Raw genomic sequence first — 17,930 nt, 5'->3', positions numbered from 1 at the left:
CATTCCTGTCCCTTTGTAGGTGAGATTCTTTTTTTCCATTTGGGGGCCCCCAGGCTCTTATTCTCTTGTACTCTAAGAACTCACAGTGATTATGTCTAGTTTAGAAGTCTTTTATTCTTTCCACTTTCTTCTCAGGAGGCCTATTCAGTTTGACTTTCTTCACATCTGGGAAAGTCTCATTCTTCCTTTGCTAATTTCTTATACTCTGCTGTCTCTTTCTTTCTGAAACTTCAAATATCGTTCTTAGACCTCCTAGATTGGTTCTCTATATCTTTTATCTTTTCTACCAACTTTTCAATGTCCTGTTCTTTCTACATTTTAGGGGAGTTTCGTGACTTATGTTTAACCTTTGGCTAAATTTTGTTTGGATACGTACCATACAATTCACCCTTAAAATATACAATTCAGCAGTTCTTGGCAGAATTGTACAGCCATCACCACTATACACTTAGCATTCTCATCACCCCAAGAGAAAGCTCATACCCAAATTCCCTTAGTTATGAAAAAGATATTGCTATAAATCCATATAAATCAGAAGATAACCTGAATGAAATTTTCCACTGGGAGACATAACTGTACTTAGTTATAACTGAGAAACAGCAGAAATGAGAATATTCAAGTAATGATAACTGTAAGTGAACTCCAACTTTATAAATATATATATATATATATAGTCATTTTTATCTATTTTTATACTATTGTCATGTTTATCATATTAAAAAAATTTTAGCTAAAATATAAATTCCTGGAAGGTAAAAGAGGGTTGGAAGTATACTAAATGATGGAGCAAAACAAACCATAAAAATAAACCTCCTAACCTCAGCCACCCATAAAAGGCTTTGCCATGAAAAGGTAGGGCAACAAAGAGGGAGCCACCTCCCTAGAAGACACCAGCAACTCCAGGCTCGGGAGCATCAGGTAAAACAGGTGGAAAATGAGGATATAACATAAAGTAAAGCATACAAATATTAAGTGTACAGTTCAATTGATATTTACGTATATATCTACCATGTAACCACCACTCAGATCAAGGTATGGAATATGTTCAACACTCTAGAAGATTCCTTTGTATACCTATCCAGTCAGTAATCCCACAAAGGTAGACCATTACTTCTGCCTCTACCAGCACAGATCTTTTTTTTTAACTGCTTTTGAACTTCATATAAATGAAATTACACATATGTACTCTTTTGTGTCTAGCTTTTGTTCAACATTATCCAGAATCTCGATCTTTTTTTTTTTTTAAATGTGCTTTATTGCTCTAAATGATTGTACTGGGTTTTTTTTTTTTTTTTCATCTATTCTGCTTTGATTGCTTTTTCATCTATTCTGCTTATATTTTACAGTTTGGAGCCATTATAAATAATGATGCTATGAACATTCTAACACATGTTAGACATAAGCACTCACTGGTGGATGTAAGCATTCATTTCTACTGGCTATATGCCCATGTGTTTGCTGGGTGGGTGTATATTTAGCTTTCGTTGAAACACTTTTCTAGGTGTAGCAATATCTTCACACATTTTAAATTTAACAATTTAATTGGGGCTCCTGTGTGGCTCAAGCGTCCATTGGTGGCTCGTTGATTAAGCGTCCATCTTCAGCTCAGGTCATGATCTCACAGTTCACAAGTTCAAGCCCCGCGCTGGGCTCTGCCTGGGCTGACAGCTCAGAGCCTGAAGCCTGCTTCAGATTCTGTGTCTCCCTCTCTCTGCCCCTCCCCTACTCCTGCCCACTCACTCTCTTTCTCTCTCTCTCTCAAAAATAAAATAAAAAATAAACATTAAAATTTTTTTAATTAAAATTTTAACAATTTTACATAATTTTTAAAGTGTACATGTAATGTTTAAAATAAGGCACAACTGGGGCGCCTGGGTGGCTTAGTCGGTTAAGCGTCTGACTTCAGCTCAGGTCACGATCTCGCGGTCCGTGAGTTCGAGCCCCGCGTCGGGCTCTGGGCTGATGGCTCAGAGCCTGGAGCCTGCTTCCAATTCTGTGTCTCCCTCTCTCTTTGCCCCTGCCCCGTTCATGCTCTCTCTGTCTCAAAAAAAAAAAAAATTAAAAAAAATAAAATAAAATAAGGCACAACTGTATGACTAAGTTTCCTTCTGGTATTTTAGCCAAAACACTAATAAGAATGAGAGAAAAGAGGGGTGCTTGGGTGGCTCAGTTGGTTAAGCGTCTGACCTCGGCTCAGGTCATGATCTTGCCGTTCATGGGTTGGAGCCCTGCTTCAGACTCTGTGCTGACAGCCAGAGCCTGGAGCCTGCTTTAGATTCTGTGTCTCCCTCTCTCTCTCTCTCTGCTCCTCCTCTGCTCACTCTCTGTCTCTCAAAAGTAAATAAACGTTAAAAAAAAAACTTTTTTTAAAGAATGAGGGAAAAGAATCACAAGGGAAACTATATTGTCATATGATTAGTATGCTTCTTTATTTTATTTTTCTCATAATATTTTTCATATTTATTTACTTACTTTCTTACCCATGTTACATAGAAAAAGGCTTGGAAAGCAAGAAAGTAATTTAGGAACAAAGATTATGTTGAAGAGCACAATAGTGGGGAGGGAGGGTGTACCTTCACTTTTTAGTTCATGTACATTATGATTTGAATTTTCGAGAAGCAGGTGCTAGTATTACTTTTTAAATAGCCTCTTAATTCTGAAATAAAATCACGTATGCCTCAGGTAAAATAAACAGATATGTGTTTTTGTCTGGGAAATTTGAGTTTATCACTCTCACTGATTTATACAATGGATGAAGCATTGACTTTCAAGGGATAAAGAAACAGAAGAGTAAAAATAACTGCCAGGTTCCCACCTCTGTTGAGGTCAAAGGGCAAAGAAATATGGTCAGCATCCAGGTGGAGAGATTAGTCAGAAATGAGAAACAAACTTCACGATCGTGATGACCATTAGACGCTGAAACAAGTTATTAAAGAAGGGAAAGGGAAGACATTATAAATCTTCTCCCGTAAGGATCTGAAGGGCAGTATATACAGCCATCTGTATAGTGAAACCTGGATAAAGTCCAGCTGGAAATTGATGTCCATTTTTATCACACTATATATACTGAAGGTTTCCTGGGCTATCCTTTAGATCGCGTATGTTTCTTGTTAACACAAATTTTGAGCTCTATGGCACTACAAAGATAGAGTAAGAAACTAATGTGAAAAGAGCATTTTAATTAGGCAAATCAATTTAATCAAATCATTCCAAAATTTAGAATTTTATTGCAAGATATGTTTTCAAGATGGTGTGGAATAAAGCATAACTGCTGTGGGACCAGGGGTCACAAATAGGAAATAAACAGCTTTCCCCAAAAGTTACACAAAACAGTGAAATATAAAACCACCAGAAACATTTATGGTTTGGTTTTCCTTGGAAATGCAGCCTTCCTGAGGCTAACTTAAACACTGCATCAACATTTATAAACTCAGCAGAAAGCATGGAAGGGAACAGATAGACTACCCCTGTTTTCTAGAGGGCAGTATTCTAGGCCGCCAGGGAAGGAGCATTTCCTTGGTGGGTCTACCCCCACTTGGAAAGGAATTTCTGCTCTCAGGGAAGCCTCTATGGAAAGAAACTCCCATCTTGTAGCCATGAGCCTTCTCATCATATCATTCTCGGGTTTTTAAACTCCTGGCCCTTATTCTCTTGTTGAGGATCCCTTATGTGAAGAAAACATAAAAATAAGGAAGAAGAGGAAGAGAAGGAGGAAGAAGACAAAGAGGCAGAGGAAGGAAAAAGAAGAGAAAAAAGATGCACCAATTCAAGTTAAAAATATAGGGCCAGAGGGCAGATGCTTGAAGAAGGGACACTAAAAATTCAGATTCCCATTTTGCAAATGAGGGACACCGAGAAACAGAGGCAAATCAAGTTACATGAGGTGTAATAGGGAAGCATTTGTTTAATGACCTAAAAGCTTTCAGGCATTATTTTTAATTCAATGAAAACTTTCTGTCCATTTCTCTAAGATTCTCTATTTGCTTCGTACCCTTAAACTGAGGTATTGTTTAGGGTTCTGCCCTCCACCCTTCTCAACTATTCTACCTTCTCTCTCTAGTTGGTCAACCTTTTATTTCCTTTAGAAATTTACTACTTAGGCTTCGAGATAATCACTAGGTAACTAAATCCCAAATCTCAACTTTTGCTTCTGAAAACCATTACTCTAGCCACACATTTTCCAACTGAAATGATCAGGGAACAAATCCTTCAGACAGAATAATTCCACCTCTACATTGGGTAGAATACTCTTCATATGCAGTTACATAACCATTGGTCATTATGTTTATAATGTGTCTTACATGCCCAGGAGACAATAAATAATTCCATCATATGCCCTTCTTTGACAGAATACTTTGAATTTCATAAATGCTATGTTTCATATAAATCATCTAATTATCAGATAAGCAGATAATCTGCTAACCCCCCATCTTGCAGACAGAAAAACAGACTCAGAAAAGTTAAATGACTTATTTGAAGACAAAACAGTATTTTTAAAAATTTTTTAATGTTTTTTTTATTTATTTTTTGAAGGAGAGAGAGAGACACAGCATGAGCGAGGGAGGAGCAGAGAGAGAGGGAGACACAGAATTTGAAACAGGCTCCAGGCTCTGTGCTGCCTGCACAGAGCCCAACATGGGGCTCGAACTCACAAACCGTGAGATCATGACCTGTGCCAAAGTCGGACGCTCAACCGACTGAGCCACCCAGGTGCCCCGACAAAACAATATTTTATACATTTCTTATTCCCTACAAAGACTTAATATATAATATGAGCAGATAACAAATATCTTTTAAATGAATAAACATGATTGTCTATTACCTGTAGATCTGGATAATATCTAGAAAAAAATTTCAATGAGCTTTCTTTCCTTGTATTTTGACACCCAGCTATGATTCCACTGATCTCTAGAAAACTGTGCCAATCTTGTACCCCAGGAAATATGGAATTTTTTCATATTATGGTTATCAAAGGTGTTCCACAGACCTCTGGGTCCCTGAGACACTATCGGGTAGCCGAAAAAGTCAGTTATTTTAATAATAATACTAAGATGCTCTTTGTTTTGTTACTGTGCAGTGTTTACACATGGTACAAAAACAATGGTAGGTAAAAGTGCTGGGGCCTTAGCACCAACACAGGCAGTGGTGCCAAAATACACAAGTGGTCAGTCTCACTTCAGAATGGTCACGAGAAAACTAGAGGTCACTTGTATCAAATCTCAACCCTCAAGAAAACATCAATATCCTGTGTAAAGAAATGGGAAATATACGACAAGCACTTCTCGTACCAACTGTAACACAGTGAATGACTGGAGGAAAAGCACTGCTGTGATTACTTGAGTTGACACTGTTTTCACGCCACATAATTCTTATGGAGGAAACAACTGAGAAACTCTGGTTCTTTGTACATTTTCCCAAAAAATGAGTGAAGTGAGCCTGTCACTCCAAGGAAAATGACAGTTGTCTTGTCAATGACAAAGGTCAAGTTTTCATATGAAAATTACAATTCTGGAATACTTGCATCTGCCCCTATATCTCTACACTCCAAATAATTAAACATTTTCTAATGATATCCGTGGGGATATCAACAAGTATGTTTTTTATATTATGTAATATGTGTCAATATCTGGAAGTTATGCATAATTTAGAGAACAAATATTTTCCAAGTTGTATGTGGTATAAAATAATGCATGTGTAACAGATCCATTTAATGTACAAGAGAGATCTATGGGTTTAAATGTAACAGGATGGAAAATTCCATGATCTGGTATCATATTCCACAATGTCATTAAATCTAAGAAACTGCCTCTTGTAAAGTTGGCGTCAAAGAAGAATATCTTCAATTTTCTTAAAAGGTATTAAAATAGTCCTCCTTTTTCCAACTATGTATCTGTGTAAGGCCATTTTATTTTTAAACATTTCATCCAAAATATCATATCATAACAGGTTAACTGAAGAAGCAAATATGAGAATGCAGCTGTCTTCCATTAAACCAGACCTCACAGGTATGCAAAAATGTAAAGCAGTGCTACTCTACATTATTTTGTTTTAGAAAACAGTTATTTCTCATAAAAATGTGACTCATGTTTACATATAATAGGTTTATCATATTTTTATATTAATAAATAAATATTTTAAAAAGTCGTCCCTGCTTGAATTTCTTAAATTTTTTTTTTAATTTTTTAATGTTTTTTATTTTATTTTTGCGACAGAGAGAGACAGAGCATGAGCAGGGGAGGGACAGAGAGAGAGGGAGACACAGAATCGGAAGCAGGCTCCAGGCTCTGAGCTGTCAGCACAGAGCCCGATGCGGGGCTTGAACCCACAGACTGTGAGATCATGACCTGAGCCGAAGTCGGATGCTTAACCGACTGAGCCACCCAGGCGCCCCCCTGCTTGAATTTCTAATGCAATGTTTTCTCCTTTCAAAGAGACAACAGATATAATCCACATAAACAAAAGCTTGTGGGGTCCTAGACAATTTTTAAGAATTTAAAGTGGTTCTGAGACCAAAAGTTTTGAGAACTAATGCTCTAATCAATGTTACTCTCAGAATCCACTCCTAAAACTAATATAGCATTATATGTTAACTAAAAATTAAATAAATTTTTTAAAATGAATGTAAAGGACTTCCTGAGACCAAAAGTTTGAGAACCAATGTTCTAAATCAATGTCACTCCTGGACTCCACAAGAGAGTGATAGAAAAAGCAATCCATTAAATAAATACATAATAAACATCAACTGAACTAACAGAATTAATTCAAAAATGTACTTATTAAGGGGCACCTGGGTGGCTCAGTCGGGTAAGCATCTGGCTTTGGCTCAGGTCATGATCTCACTGTTTGTGAGTTCAAGCCCCATGTCAAGCTCTGTGCTGACAGCTCAGAGCCTGGAGCCTGCTTCAGATTCTGTGTCTCCCTCTCTCTCTGCTCCTCCCTCACTCACACTCTGTCTCTGTCTCTCAAAAATAAATAAACATTTTTGAAAAATTTTAAAAATGTACTTATTAATTTCATGAACATTTATTGGGTATAGAGTAAGTTCAAGGTCTTGGTTTGGTGTGGAGAATACCAAGAAGCATAGATAAGAGTTCTCAGGTCCAACTAGTCAGGGTTTGCTAGTAACTGCTGCAATAACAATATGAACAAAAACAGTACTGACAGGGATATAAGATGTTGTGTGTTAGAGAGGATGGAAGGGGATGAGAGAGATGATGGAAAAAGTGTTGGATGAGAATTTTAAAAGCCAGGAGACTGAATGGGTGTTTCAGTTTGGGTGGGGAAGGGGAAAGAAGTAGGGTAAGGCTTTGAGATCAGTTGCAATCATTAACTGAGTATCTATGTACAAGGTACAACAGGGGATACAAAAATATATAGTCTTCTAGGAAACTAGACGTAAGGAACAGAAGGCACAAAACAACTACCAGAAAGAGGAAGATAATCAGAAGAGCAGAGTGACAAAGGGAAAAGAACCCGAGGAAGAAGACATGATTAGATGCACACAGACATCAAGAGCAACAAGAACTATCAGAAAGGAAATCTACAAATAGAAACATTCATGCAGATGCGCCTGGGTGGCTCAGTCAGTTAAGCATCCGACTTCAGCTCAGGTCATGATCTCACAGTTCATGAGTTCAAGCCCTACATCGGGCTCTCTGCTGTCAGTGCTGAACCGACTTTGGATCCTTTGTCCCCCCGCCCCTGCCCCTCTCCCTCTCATGTATGCTTGCTCTCTCTCAAAAATAAATAAATACTTAAAGAAAAAAAGAAATACCAATTCATGTAAGTGAAGACAGAAATAGTCATTGCCCCTCTGTTACTCATCCACACTCATTAAGCAATCCATTCACAAGTCCTAAGCCACCGGCTATGTGCCAAGCTCAAGAGCCAGGGAAGAATATGACACGGACACTCCCTACAAAGGTTTCAGATCCATACATCTAACTGCAACGCACTGTGGTAAGTGCAACAAGAAAAAGAGCTGTGGGTCCTCAGAAGCCACGGAAATCAATTCAGCCTGCCAAGGAAGGGTTTAGGAAGAAGAGCAGAAGGAGATTAAATATGGTTTTGCAGAGCAAGTGACTTCTGTATTAGATCATGAAAAATAAGATGGACTTTGACAAGAAAGAGACTCTGTGTGCGCGCGTGTGCACGCACACACGTGCACTGGAAGGTGAGTGGTTCTATTAGTCAAGCTCCTGGCAGGAAGGACGGCACCCTCGAACAGGAGAAATAAGGCAAGAACGCAGGCTAAGGAAGATCAAGAATATCAAGGAAACCAATGAGGGAAGAGTAAAGGGACATAAGCGACCCTCACCTCAACCACACTGTCCTCTCACCCGCTCAAACTCCCGCCCGTGACTCCACATGCGAGGTAGAGGACAGGAAAGGCTGCTGAGGCAGTCCAAAATGGTAAGCCCCCCAGAAGCACGGTACAGAAGTGTGAAATGGATCTGCAGGGACAATCAAAGGAGAATATTTCAGGCAAAGCTAAGAAAGACCTGGCTCTGCAGAGGTTCCTGCTGGAATATGGGGAGAAGGGAGGCAAGGCAATGGGAAATGATGGGGGAAGCATCCAGCCAGAAGGCAGAAGAATTTTATAATCTGCATGGTAAGGAGTCTGAACACTATCTTGAAGCAAAGGGTTTTAAGCACAGGAACCACACACTCGTCTCTGTGTTTGTAGCTTGGTAGCCGCTCCCCTCCCGCTCTCTTCCCACTCCCCTCTCGCTCCCCTCTCGCTCTCCTCCTGTCCTCAGTAGTTTGAGTCCTCTATCTCACAAGAGGCCTGATACAGAAGTCAACAGACCCAGGCTTGTATCCTGGATTACTTGCTGTAAAAGTATATAAGTCCGGGCCCAGAAAGGCAGAAAACAGAGCAGTTATCTGAACAGAGAAAATTTAACATACAAATTGTTAACTGTGTAACTGAAAGGATAAAAAGAGAACTCGGGCACCGGGGTGGCTCAGTCAGTTGAGTGTTTGATTCCTGATTTCATCTCAGGTCATGAGCCCAGTGTTATAGGATCGAGCCCTGCTTCTGCCTGCTTGAGATTCTCTACCACCACCACCCGGCCTGTCTCTCTCTGTCTCTCTCTCTCTCTCCCTCTGCCCCTCTCCCCAACTCGTGCTCTCTAAAATACAATACAATACTATACAATCTCCAAGGTATCATGGTCATAGCAATTGTTGGAAGGAGATACCACTACTGGGCAGAGGGAACAAAGGGAAGAGGTTGGAATTATCAAAACTTAGAAACCAGGACCCTCTGCAGTAAAACTCAGTCCTCTGAGAACGGGGCTCTCCCCGACTGGACTGGCACCTCGGAGGAGCGCCCAGGCTCCTAAATGGCACCCGGGCTCATAAAGCTGCTTCTGCACATGATGGCAGAACTGCAGAGTAGACTCGGCTGCTACCACAGGAAGACCCTGCCGGTGCAGGGGTGAAGTCGAGCTGGCATGACCCTGACAAGCAGCAGGAAAATCCACAGGAAGCAGAGAGGAAGGGACCAGAGGGACATCCCCTCTGGCTTTGCTGTCTCTCTCTAGCAGGGAGCCAGCGGGAAGAGCAGAACGAGGTCTGCAGAGTCCCTGCCTTCGTTAGCGTTACAGAGCGGAGGGGTGAGTTTACATCTGAGAGACAGCAAATCAACAACGGGCACAGTAATCCTGGAAAAGAAACTGCATCTTTTTGGGTCTCGGCGTTCCTTGCCTGTGAAATGGGAGTAAAATAAAAAGTATCAAATTCGTAAGATTATTGAAAGGATTACATGAAACAAATTATGTAAAACTCTGTTAGGGCACCTGAAATAAAGTAGTGATTCAAAAAAAACCAACTCATGGGGCGCCTGGGTGGCGCAGTCGGTTAAGCGTCCGACTTCAGCCAGGTCACGATCTCGCGGTCCGTGAGTTCGAGCCCCGTGTCAGGCTCTGGGCTGATGGCTCGGAGCCTGGAGCCTGTTTCCGATTCTGTGTCTCCCTCTCTCTCTGCCCCTCCCCCGTTCATGCTCTGTCTCTCTCTGTCCCAAAAATAAATAAAAAACGTTGAAAAAAAAAATTTAAAAAAAAAAAAAAAAAAAACAAACCAACTCACTTCCTCATTCCCCAAATTGTGGTAACAGCTTCTATATGAAGACAAGGATGTGTGAGAGTTAATAATCAGTGTGTGTGTCCTATGAGGCATCCAGATTTTCTCATCTTTTATAAATTACCATATATCACATGGTATGAGGGTCTTATTTGGGTTTTAACCTATCCTTTGTGCAGTCTGACAATTTCACACACACACACACACACACACACACACACACACACACACAGCAGCTGTGCATGTTCCCTTTAATTCCAGATAAAATTCTCCAAAATGAAGGTAAAAGATATAAACATGATCAAAACATAGTTGTTATCCAGTCAGAACTGGATGAACTCCAGTACCAATAAAGGAAGCGAGTATTCTCAACGATGGTGAAAAAAGTATATTTGAGTAAAATTTTCTCAAGCCAGTTTTATTATGCGGTAAAAGAGGGACATGATAGTGTGGCATTGGTGGGAACCAAAAACCATCAATCTCATTTGGAGCTTCATTAGGAGAAGTCTAGTGTCCAAACAGAGGTAAAGACTAAGACATCTGTGCTCAGCTCTGGACATCACATTGTAGGAGGGACGTTAGCAAACCAGGGCTCTGTCTGTCTGGGGCTTGGAACTGGAGCATTTGCGATGGTAAAGGTGGGAAAGGCCTGTCTTCTCACAAATGGTTGAAAGAACTCACCCCACTTCATAATGAGTATATGGACCAGACACTACTGTGCCCCAGGACCAGGAGAGTCAATTAAGAAGTAGCTCAATATAACGGACCCTGCCCACACTGTCATCTGGAAACGTAGCTCAAGAGAGTTTTCTATAAAAGTGACCACAGAAGCTTGGAAGTCCCAAATACGAGCAAGGTGATTTGGGGGGAGTGAACAGAGTTCAATGGATTCATAACTAAGCTGAACATGGGAAAACTATTTAGAATTCTGCACGAAGAAAGAATGCATTATCAAAAGGCAGACACTCAGCATAAAGACTAGAAAAGGACAAGTGAACTGGAAAGAATGAGTAAGCATATTTCCCAGAAAGAAAGGGGAAAATCATCTAACTGGGTTTGTTTGCTTTGATTTCCCTCTCATCAAACAACCTTCTTCTGTTAGGTTCCCATGTAGATTCACTCACTCAGACTTCAGCTTCTACAGCTGAAGCACACAGCACTGCTTCGGTCAGAAGCTTCACTCTGCTCACGGCTTTCTTCCTCCTTCCATATTCTAGGAAATAGATATTTTCCCTATGTTTATGGACATAGAAATTGAAGGTTGGCTCTTTGGTGGCAGAACCAGACATAACTGACTTCGCACCCCATCACAGTCACAGAACAGGCACACGCACAAGGTAGCGGTGAGTCTAGCAGTGAATGCTGCAAAGAAGTCCAGAAGAATGAGGACAGAGGAAACCTCCTTATGGTTAGTGGTCTGGGAGACTTTTTAGCAAGGAAGTGTCAGAAGCCAGACGCACTACATTAATAAGCAAGAAAACGATGAAAACACAGAGGCATCAAGCGTAGAATACTTTCTCGTGAAATCTGACCTCAAAAGAAAAAACGATGTTCTAGAGATCTGTTTTCCTTCAGCTCCAATGTGATCTTCCTGCCCCCCGCCAAACACTGGGGAGGACGTCCACTCTGCAGAGAGCAAGAGTGCACACTGGTGAAGGTCCTCCAACCACAGACGTATTCCAGAGAAACCGAGTCTCCGTTTAAAATGCAAAATGTAGAAACGGAGACAGCCTTATTCTGGTCATTTCTTCTGGAAATGGTCATTTCGTATCCAAACAAATGGGTTTCTTAGAGTCTATTTCTTCTGTACTTTCAGGATACATTTTTCATTTTGAAAATGCAATTCAGTTTACGATGTTTCAAAAATCACTTTTCTGGGACACATTTATTTAGCTAACTGACAACTTAATAAGATTTTGGAAAGACAGCATATGTTTATATGTGAAATGATAAAATGAATTTTTTCTTTGTTTTAGCAACTAAGCGTTTTTTCCTTTAACAGAAGGATGTTTCTTTCTGTCGGTGTTTATAATGTTTTAATATGAACTCACCTTGTACTGAGAAATTTTACATTTAAGATCTGAGGCTTCAATCATAGGATCCCTCTCAGTGAATTTAAATACGAGAGACTCCTCAATCTAGAATTAAAATTTCTGTTTAATGTTTCAAAAGTACTAGAAGCTTCTATTACAGAAAAATGTATACTTTGGTAGAATTTACAGTAGGGAGTGGGAGAAGAGTACATAGTTTAAAGCATATTTCATAGTTTTAAGTGATGCTGGAAAAAGCATTGCAGCCACGTAAGACACCAGACCCTGATTTTTTTTTATGATAAGCTAAATGATAAGGAATTTTCAAATACCAATGTTTTATTACGTTTAAGCTCCAGATCTTTTCCTTACCGTTCATGCTTATCTATCCGTTGGTATATGAAAATGAGACTCAGCATAAATTCTGACTAGTTGATATGAAGCAGAAATGGGGAGTCACACTGTTAAGCTTTTACCAAATTATAGTTGGCACATGAATAAAGTGTGGTTTGGGCCAATCTTTTCGGTCCTTCTTACAACCAAAATTTGCTAACCATTATCTATTTCTTTCCTTCTTTTTTTCTGGAATTTTGGGACAATGCAAATCATTTCATCTGAGGCTTATGGGTGTTTTTTGTGGGTTTTTTGTTTGTTTGTTTGGTCAACCAAAAACTGAAACATTTGAATTTTAATTCCTTATGGGGTTACCTGTCTTTTTAAAACATTTATTTGTCTTTGATTATTTTTAAAAGATATAGTCCTCTAGAAAAGTGTGTTGATCTTTCAAGAGTCCTATATTGCACAATAAAAATTGATTTATGCTCTGTGATAGCATTGTAAGGTTACATCACCGAACCGCAATATAAATGAACCTTATCACCAAGACCTTTGTGCAATCCTACTTTTCTTGATTCACAATATGAATTTGTTCCTGTTTCAACATTCTCATGGATAAGGAACTCCAAAAAGTAAATACACTTGTTATTAATGTGTATCTAGAACTGTGGAAAGAAGGAAGGAAGGAAGGAAGGAAGGAAGGAAGGAAGGAAGGAAGGAAGGAAAGAGAGGATGAGAGGGAGGAAGGAAGCAGAAAGAAGGAGGGAGGAAAATTAATAGTTAAATTCAAAGTCTCAAGGTAGCACCTTGTTTCTATTCCAAAATAACACATAGACCTCTGGCATTGGTTATATGGAAATAGGATGATTTTATAAATAAAAAACATATCCTCTCATCTCAGAATATCTGATGTGAATTCTCCTAACCTTTCTCAGATATATGGCCTTAAGCAACTTAGTTTTTCTCTATTCCAGTTTCCTTATCCGAAAATGGGATACTGATGGTCCCCATCTGGCAGAATTACTGTGAGGATTAAATAAGATTAACACAGGGAAAGAGATAAAAACCTGACTCAATAAACACTAGTTACCTTCATTTTTCTATCATCATTATGTTCCAAAAAGCCCTCATATGGAGTCACCTAACACACTCAGAATCATGATTTTTTTTCTTATTATGATCCTGTACCTTTTTTCCTTTTAGTTTCATCCACATTCTTTCACTTTCAAAATTTTGTTCTTCTATTTCAACTTGGTAGTTTGATTTTTGTACTCATAAATAATCAAGAACTTGGACTATGAATCTCAGCAAAGAAAAATTTTCCCACCCAATAAAATGTACTAATATTAATTGAATACCTAAAAGCAGATTACAAGAGAAAAACATTAGTTTTTTTAATTTTTAAAAAAGGTTTATTTATTTTTGAGAGAGACAGAGTACAAGCGAGGGAGGGGATAGAGACAGAGAGAGAGAGAGAGAGAGGGAGAGAGAGGGAGAGAAACAGAATCCGAGGCAGGCTCCAGGCTCTGAGCTATGAGCACACAGCCCAAAGCAGGGCTTGAACTCAAGAACCATGAGATCATGACCTGAGACTAAGTCGGAAGCTTCATCAACTGAGTTATCCAGGTGCCCCAAGAAAAACATTATTTTTAAAAATAGTGAAAGAAACTTTTGCAAGTTTCCAAAATTAAATTCTACCTATTAACCAGATTCAATATCCATTTTAAATATTTCCATATTAATAAAATTATTTAATTTTAAAAATAAGTAAAACATCAAATTCATTTTTTAAAATCGATCAAAACACAAGTTCTCTGACTTTTTAATCAAAAGGAAAAAGCCATTTTAAACACAAATTTGGGGCGCCTCAGTGGCTCAGTCAGTTGAGCGCCTGACTTTGGCTCAGGTCATGATCTCAGGGTTCGTGAGTTCGAGGCCCACATCTGGCTCACTGCTGTCAGCACAGAGACTGCTTCGGATCCTCTGTCTCCCTCTCTCTGCCCCTCCCCTGCTCAGCACAGTAGTTCAGTCATTAATTGAAAACCAATAAAAGACCCTTTCTTCATCCACAATAAGGGAGTTGGGGGGGGGGGGGGTTAGGGGAGGGGGAGGAATGGAATAGAATGGAGGGGAGGAGGTCCAGACCAATTTTGATAGCCCCAGATCTAGTAAAGAAACTAGAAGAATTAGTCTTTGTAAGCAAGGACTCTCCTGGAGTTCCCAAAGTTGACTCTAAAACAGGAGGGGTCGTTGCTGAGCCCTGAGGGCAGTGTGTCCATATTCCTTCCCTACTCTTTCAACCGTTTACAAATGCCTTGAATGCCCTCCTCGGGAAGCCATGCTGGCTAGGCTGGCCCGCAGTTCAGAGCAAGCTTCAATCCACTTCCTGGAGCCTGTGGCTCCTGCCCTCAGAGAAGAGGAAGCGCTTACCCATACTCATTTTGATTGGCAGGTTTTCTCTGCTTGCTGCTTCCACTAGATGTCTCCGCACTTCCATCACTGCCTCTTTGTGCTTGGTGCTCAGTAAGGCTTCCCACAAGGCTTTGGCGGCCGCGTCCCTGCAGCGAAACCACACAAGAGCTTTAGAATAAATTTCTGCTGGATAATGAAAAGAGTTGAAAACAAAATAACTTCTTAAATATCTCTTCTGAGCACGAATATAGTCTTTCCTACTGATAGGCTTTAAGTATTAAGACGAAATAAAGCGTATCTAATCCATTTTAATCAGCACAAAATATTGAGAAATGAAGGACATAATAAAATCAAGCCCCCACCTCCCCCCAAAAAAGTGGGGGAAGCAAAGCTACAGTGTGCTGAGAAGTGTGAGAAAAACATATGATAAGTTGTTTGAGGTTTGCGTTTAAAAATATTTCAGAGTGTAATTCAACATTGCTAGACTAGCATATATATGATTTGTAAGCCAAAGTTAAAGGCATGTCTAAAAATGATTTCTCGGTGATTAGAAACATGTCAGTTTGAGATAGCATACTTGCCAGGGGAACACAAAGCAATCAGCAATGAGAATTAGTGTTCAAAAACTACTCAATAGAATTCCCAATGAATGGGTTTTCTACTGAATGAAAATCAGGAATTAGGCGAAGTAACCATGGCCTTAAGTAGCCCACTTTGGGCCTTAGGTTCTAAGGCTGGTACTTCTGCAGCCTTTACAATTAACCATTGATACAGCACGAAGCACTGCATTATGCAGGGTCTCATCTGGGCTCACTTTTCCAACAGCCCTCTGTCTCACCCACCACGCCACCTCCAAATTATAAATGAGTACAGTGTTCTTTCCGGAAGATCTCTGCATGTAGCCAAGTATACACATTTGTAGTAACGTTCTATAAACTGAGTCTAAAATAACAAAGATGACTTCTGTCCCTTTCCAAGGGCATTTTTCCTCCACTTAAAGCTCCACTCACCCTTCCTACAGTCCAGTTAGCAACAGTTTGAAAATGAATGTATTTTTTATAGTTTGGTTTTATGACATTAATTTAGCTTTAAAGTTATACTTAATAGGGTATGTCTTTCAAGTTTGAATTTCATTTGAAATAATGGAATGATGTGTTTCAGCACTGACTTTAAAACCTGGCACACAATAATCTTTCATTAAATAGTACTGTTTTTATTACTATGTATTCTTTTCTGAGTGAACCACCATCACTGTTCAACATATTCTGCTTGTTTTGCTCTGATCGAAACTGTCATCGTTATAACTCAGCATCCAATATTCTAAGTTCAATTTAAATTTGCCTGTAAACTATATGCCAAGTGCTCTTCTCAGTGGTTGCAATACAGATAAAAAGGAGGCACAAGTTTTCAGTGACTTTAGAGCCTGAAAGAAGAGGCAAATATTTACACACACACACACACACACACACACAAAATACCCCCAAAATGTGATAAGAGGCAGATCCATGCTTGCATAGAGTCTTCTGGTAGCACAGAGCAAGGGCTCTAATCCTGGGTAGGAGGACAGGGACTCAAAGAATGATTTCCAAGAGAAATGATAAGCAAGTACAGAGATCTATAAGCTCTGAAAGCAGCCAAGGCAAGAAGCTGTAACTCAGTCTGGGAAGGAAAATAGTGAAGTCTTCAAGGGAGATATAATATCTTCATGACAAAACAAGAAAACAAGGGGAAGAAGGATATTACAGGCATTTCATTTCAGTACAAAGTCCCCCGTACGTGGCACTAAAGAGTATTGTTTTGCTCCATGCTGACATGCAAGAGGAGGGCAGTAGATGTAAGGGCAAAGGGGAAGAGGAAGGCGCTACTCTCCAAGGGCCCCATGTTCACTGCCAAGGCTTATGATTCGGTAGGTGACAGGGAGTCAAGGAGTATGCAGTCAATTTCACATTCTGAAAAGTGCAACATAGCTTGGCAGTAACGAAAACGGTCTTTATCATCATTCAAAACTAGGTCTATTTCCTATGGGGCTTTGGGAAAGCTACGCCATTTCTCCAAAGCTCTGAAGGCAAGAGAGAACCACTAAAGTATTCCGAGCAGGGATACTCCCAGTTTCCCAAGTTTATGGTCCACGGTCGTTCCCTCCTTTTGTTCTCCAAAGCACCTCTCCCCAAACCACAGGGATTTCTCACATATTCTCAACACTACACACAACTTCTAGAGTAGAACGTCACTGCCATCCTCTTTTCTATGCGAGTGTGTACTTTGCTAATACAGAGTGCCTCCAAAATCACACTAGGTCAAGGCTGTGGTTGTCACCTTGGATTAGTGTTGTGGTTAAAATGTGGGCTCTGGGGTCTGATCAAATTGGGGTCCAAACTCTGATTGTTCTCCCCTTCGCCCACCCACCCAAGAGCTACACAGCCTCTTGGATCTTCCTCAGGCAGTCCAAGCACACAGACCCCTTCTCTTCCTTTGCCAGGAATGGTCTTCCTCTTACACATATCCCTCTCTCTCTTCCATTGTCTGCTGAAATATCGCCTTATGAGAGCTCCCCACCCTGCTTTACTAAAACACACATAAAAAACTAAAGAGCCCATCCCAGCACCTTACCCTCGTATTCCTTTTCTCCCTTCCTGGGCTTTGCTGTCCTATGTAATCATTATTACCATCTGACTGATCATAGGCTTCCATGTTTATCTGTTTGTTGTCTAGCTCCCTCACAGAAGGTAAGGTCCTTCTACGAAAGTAGGGGATTTGTTTTACCCATTGCAAAGTCCCCACTACCAAGAACACCGCCAGGTCTCACGGGAGGTCTACTCAATAAATGCTGAATAAGCAAACGAATAATGCTTGCTGGTTGTATAATCTAGTGCACGTAACTCTCTTTCTCCGTTTTCTCATCTGTGAGACAGAGGTAACCATAGTGACTACTTCACGGCGCCGTGGTAAGGGTTAAAAAAGATAATGCACAGAAAGCACTTTCAGGATTCACAATAAATATGAGTAGTTGTGTTCATTCATTATGATGGTTGTTACTATTGCTGATGAACGATAATTGTCTTAAAA

The 17,930-nt window shown here is 40.0% G+C and overlaps 1 protein-coding gene across 3 annotated transcripts in view; it reads right to left on the bottom strand.

Moving 5' to 3' along the window:
• The window catches only part of SCFD2 (sec1 family domain containing 2), a 401,014-nt gene that overhangs the window by 327,449 nt on the left and 55,635 nt on the right, over nt 1–17,930 (bottom strand). For all 3 annotated transcript variants that reach the window (XR_006201954.1, XM_042936396.1, XM_042936397.1), the window contains exon 3: nt 14,883–15,010. Coding sequence is in view for 2 of the 3 variants with exons in the window: in XM_042936396.1 (XP_042792330.1) it covers nt 14,883–15,010 (128 nt within the window). In the remaining variant the exon portion in view is untranslated. The remainder of the gene's footprint in view (nt 1–14,882; nt 15,011–17,930) is intronic.

This window comes from Panthera leo, chromosome B1 (genome assembly GCF_018350215.1).
Source record: "Panthera leo isolate Ple1 chromosome B1, P.leo_Ple1_pat1.1, whole genome shotgun sequence".
NCBI lineage: Eukaryota > Metazoa > Chordata > Mammalia > Carnivora > Felidae > Panthera > Panthera leo.
This window is presented reverse-complemented; position numbering and strand designations above follow the sequence as displayed.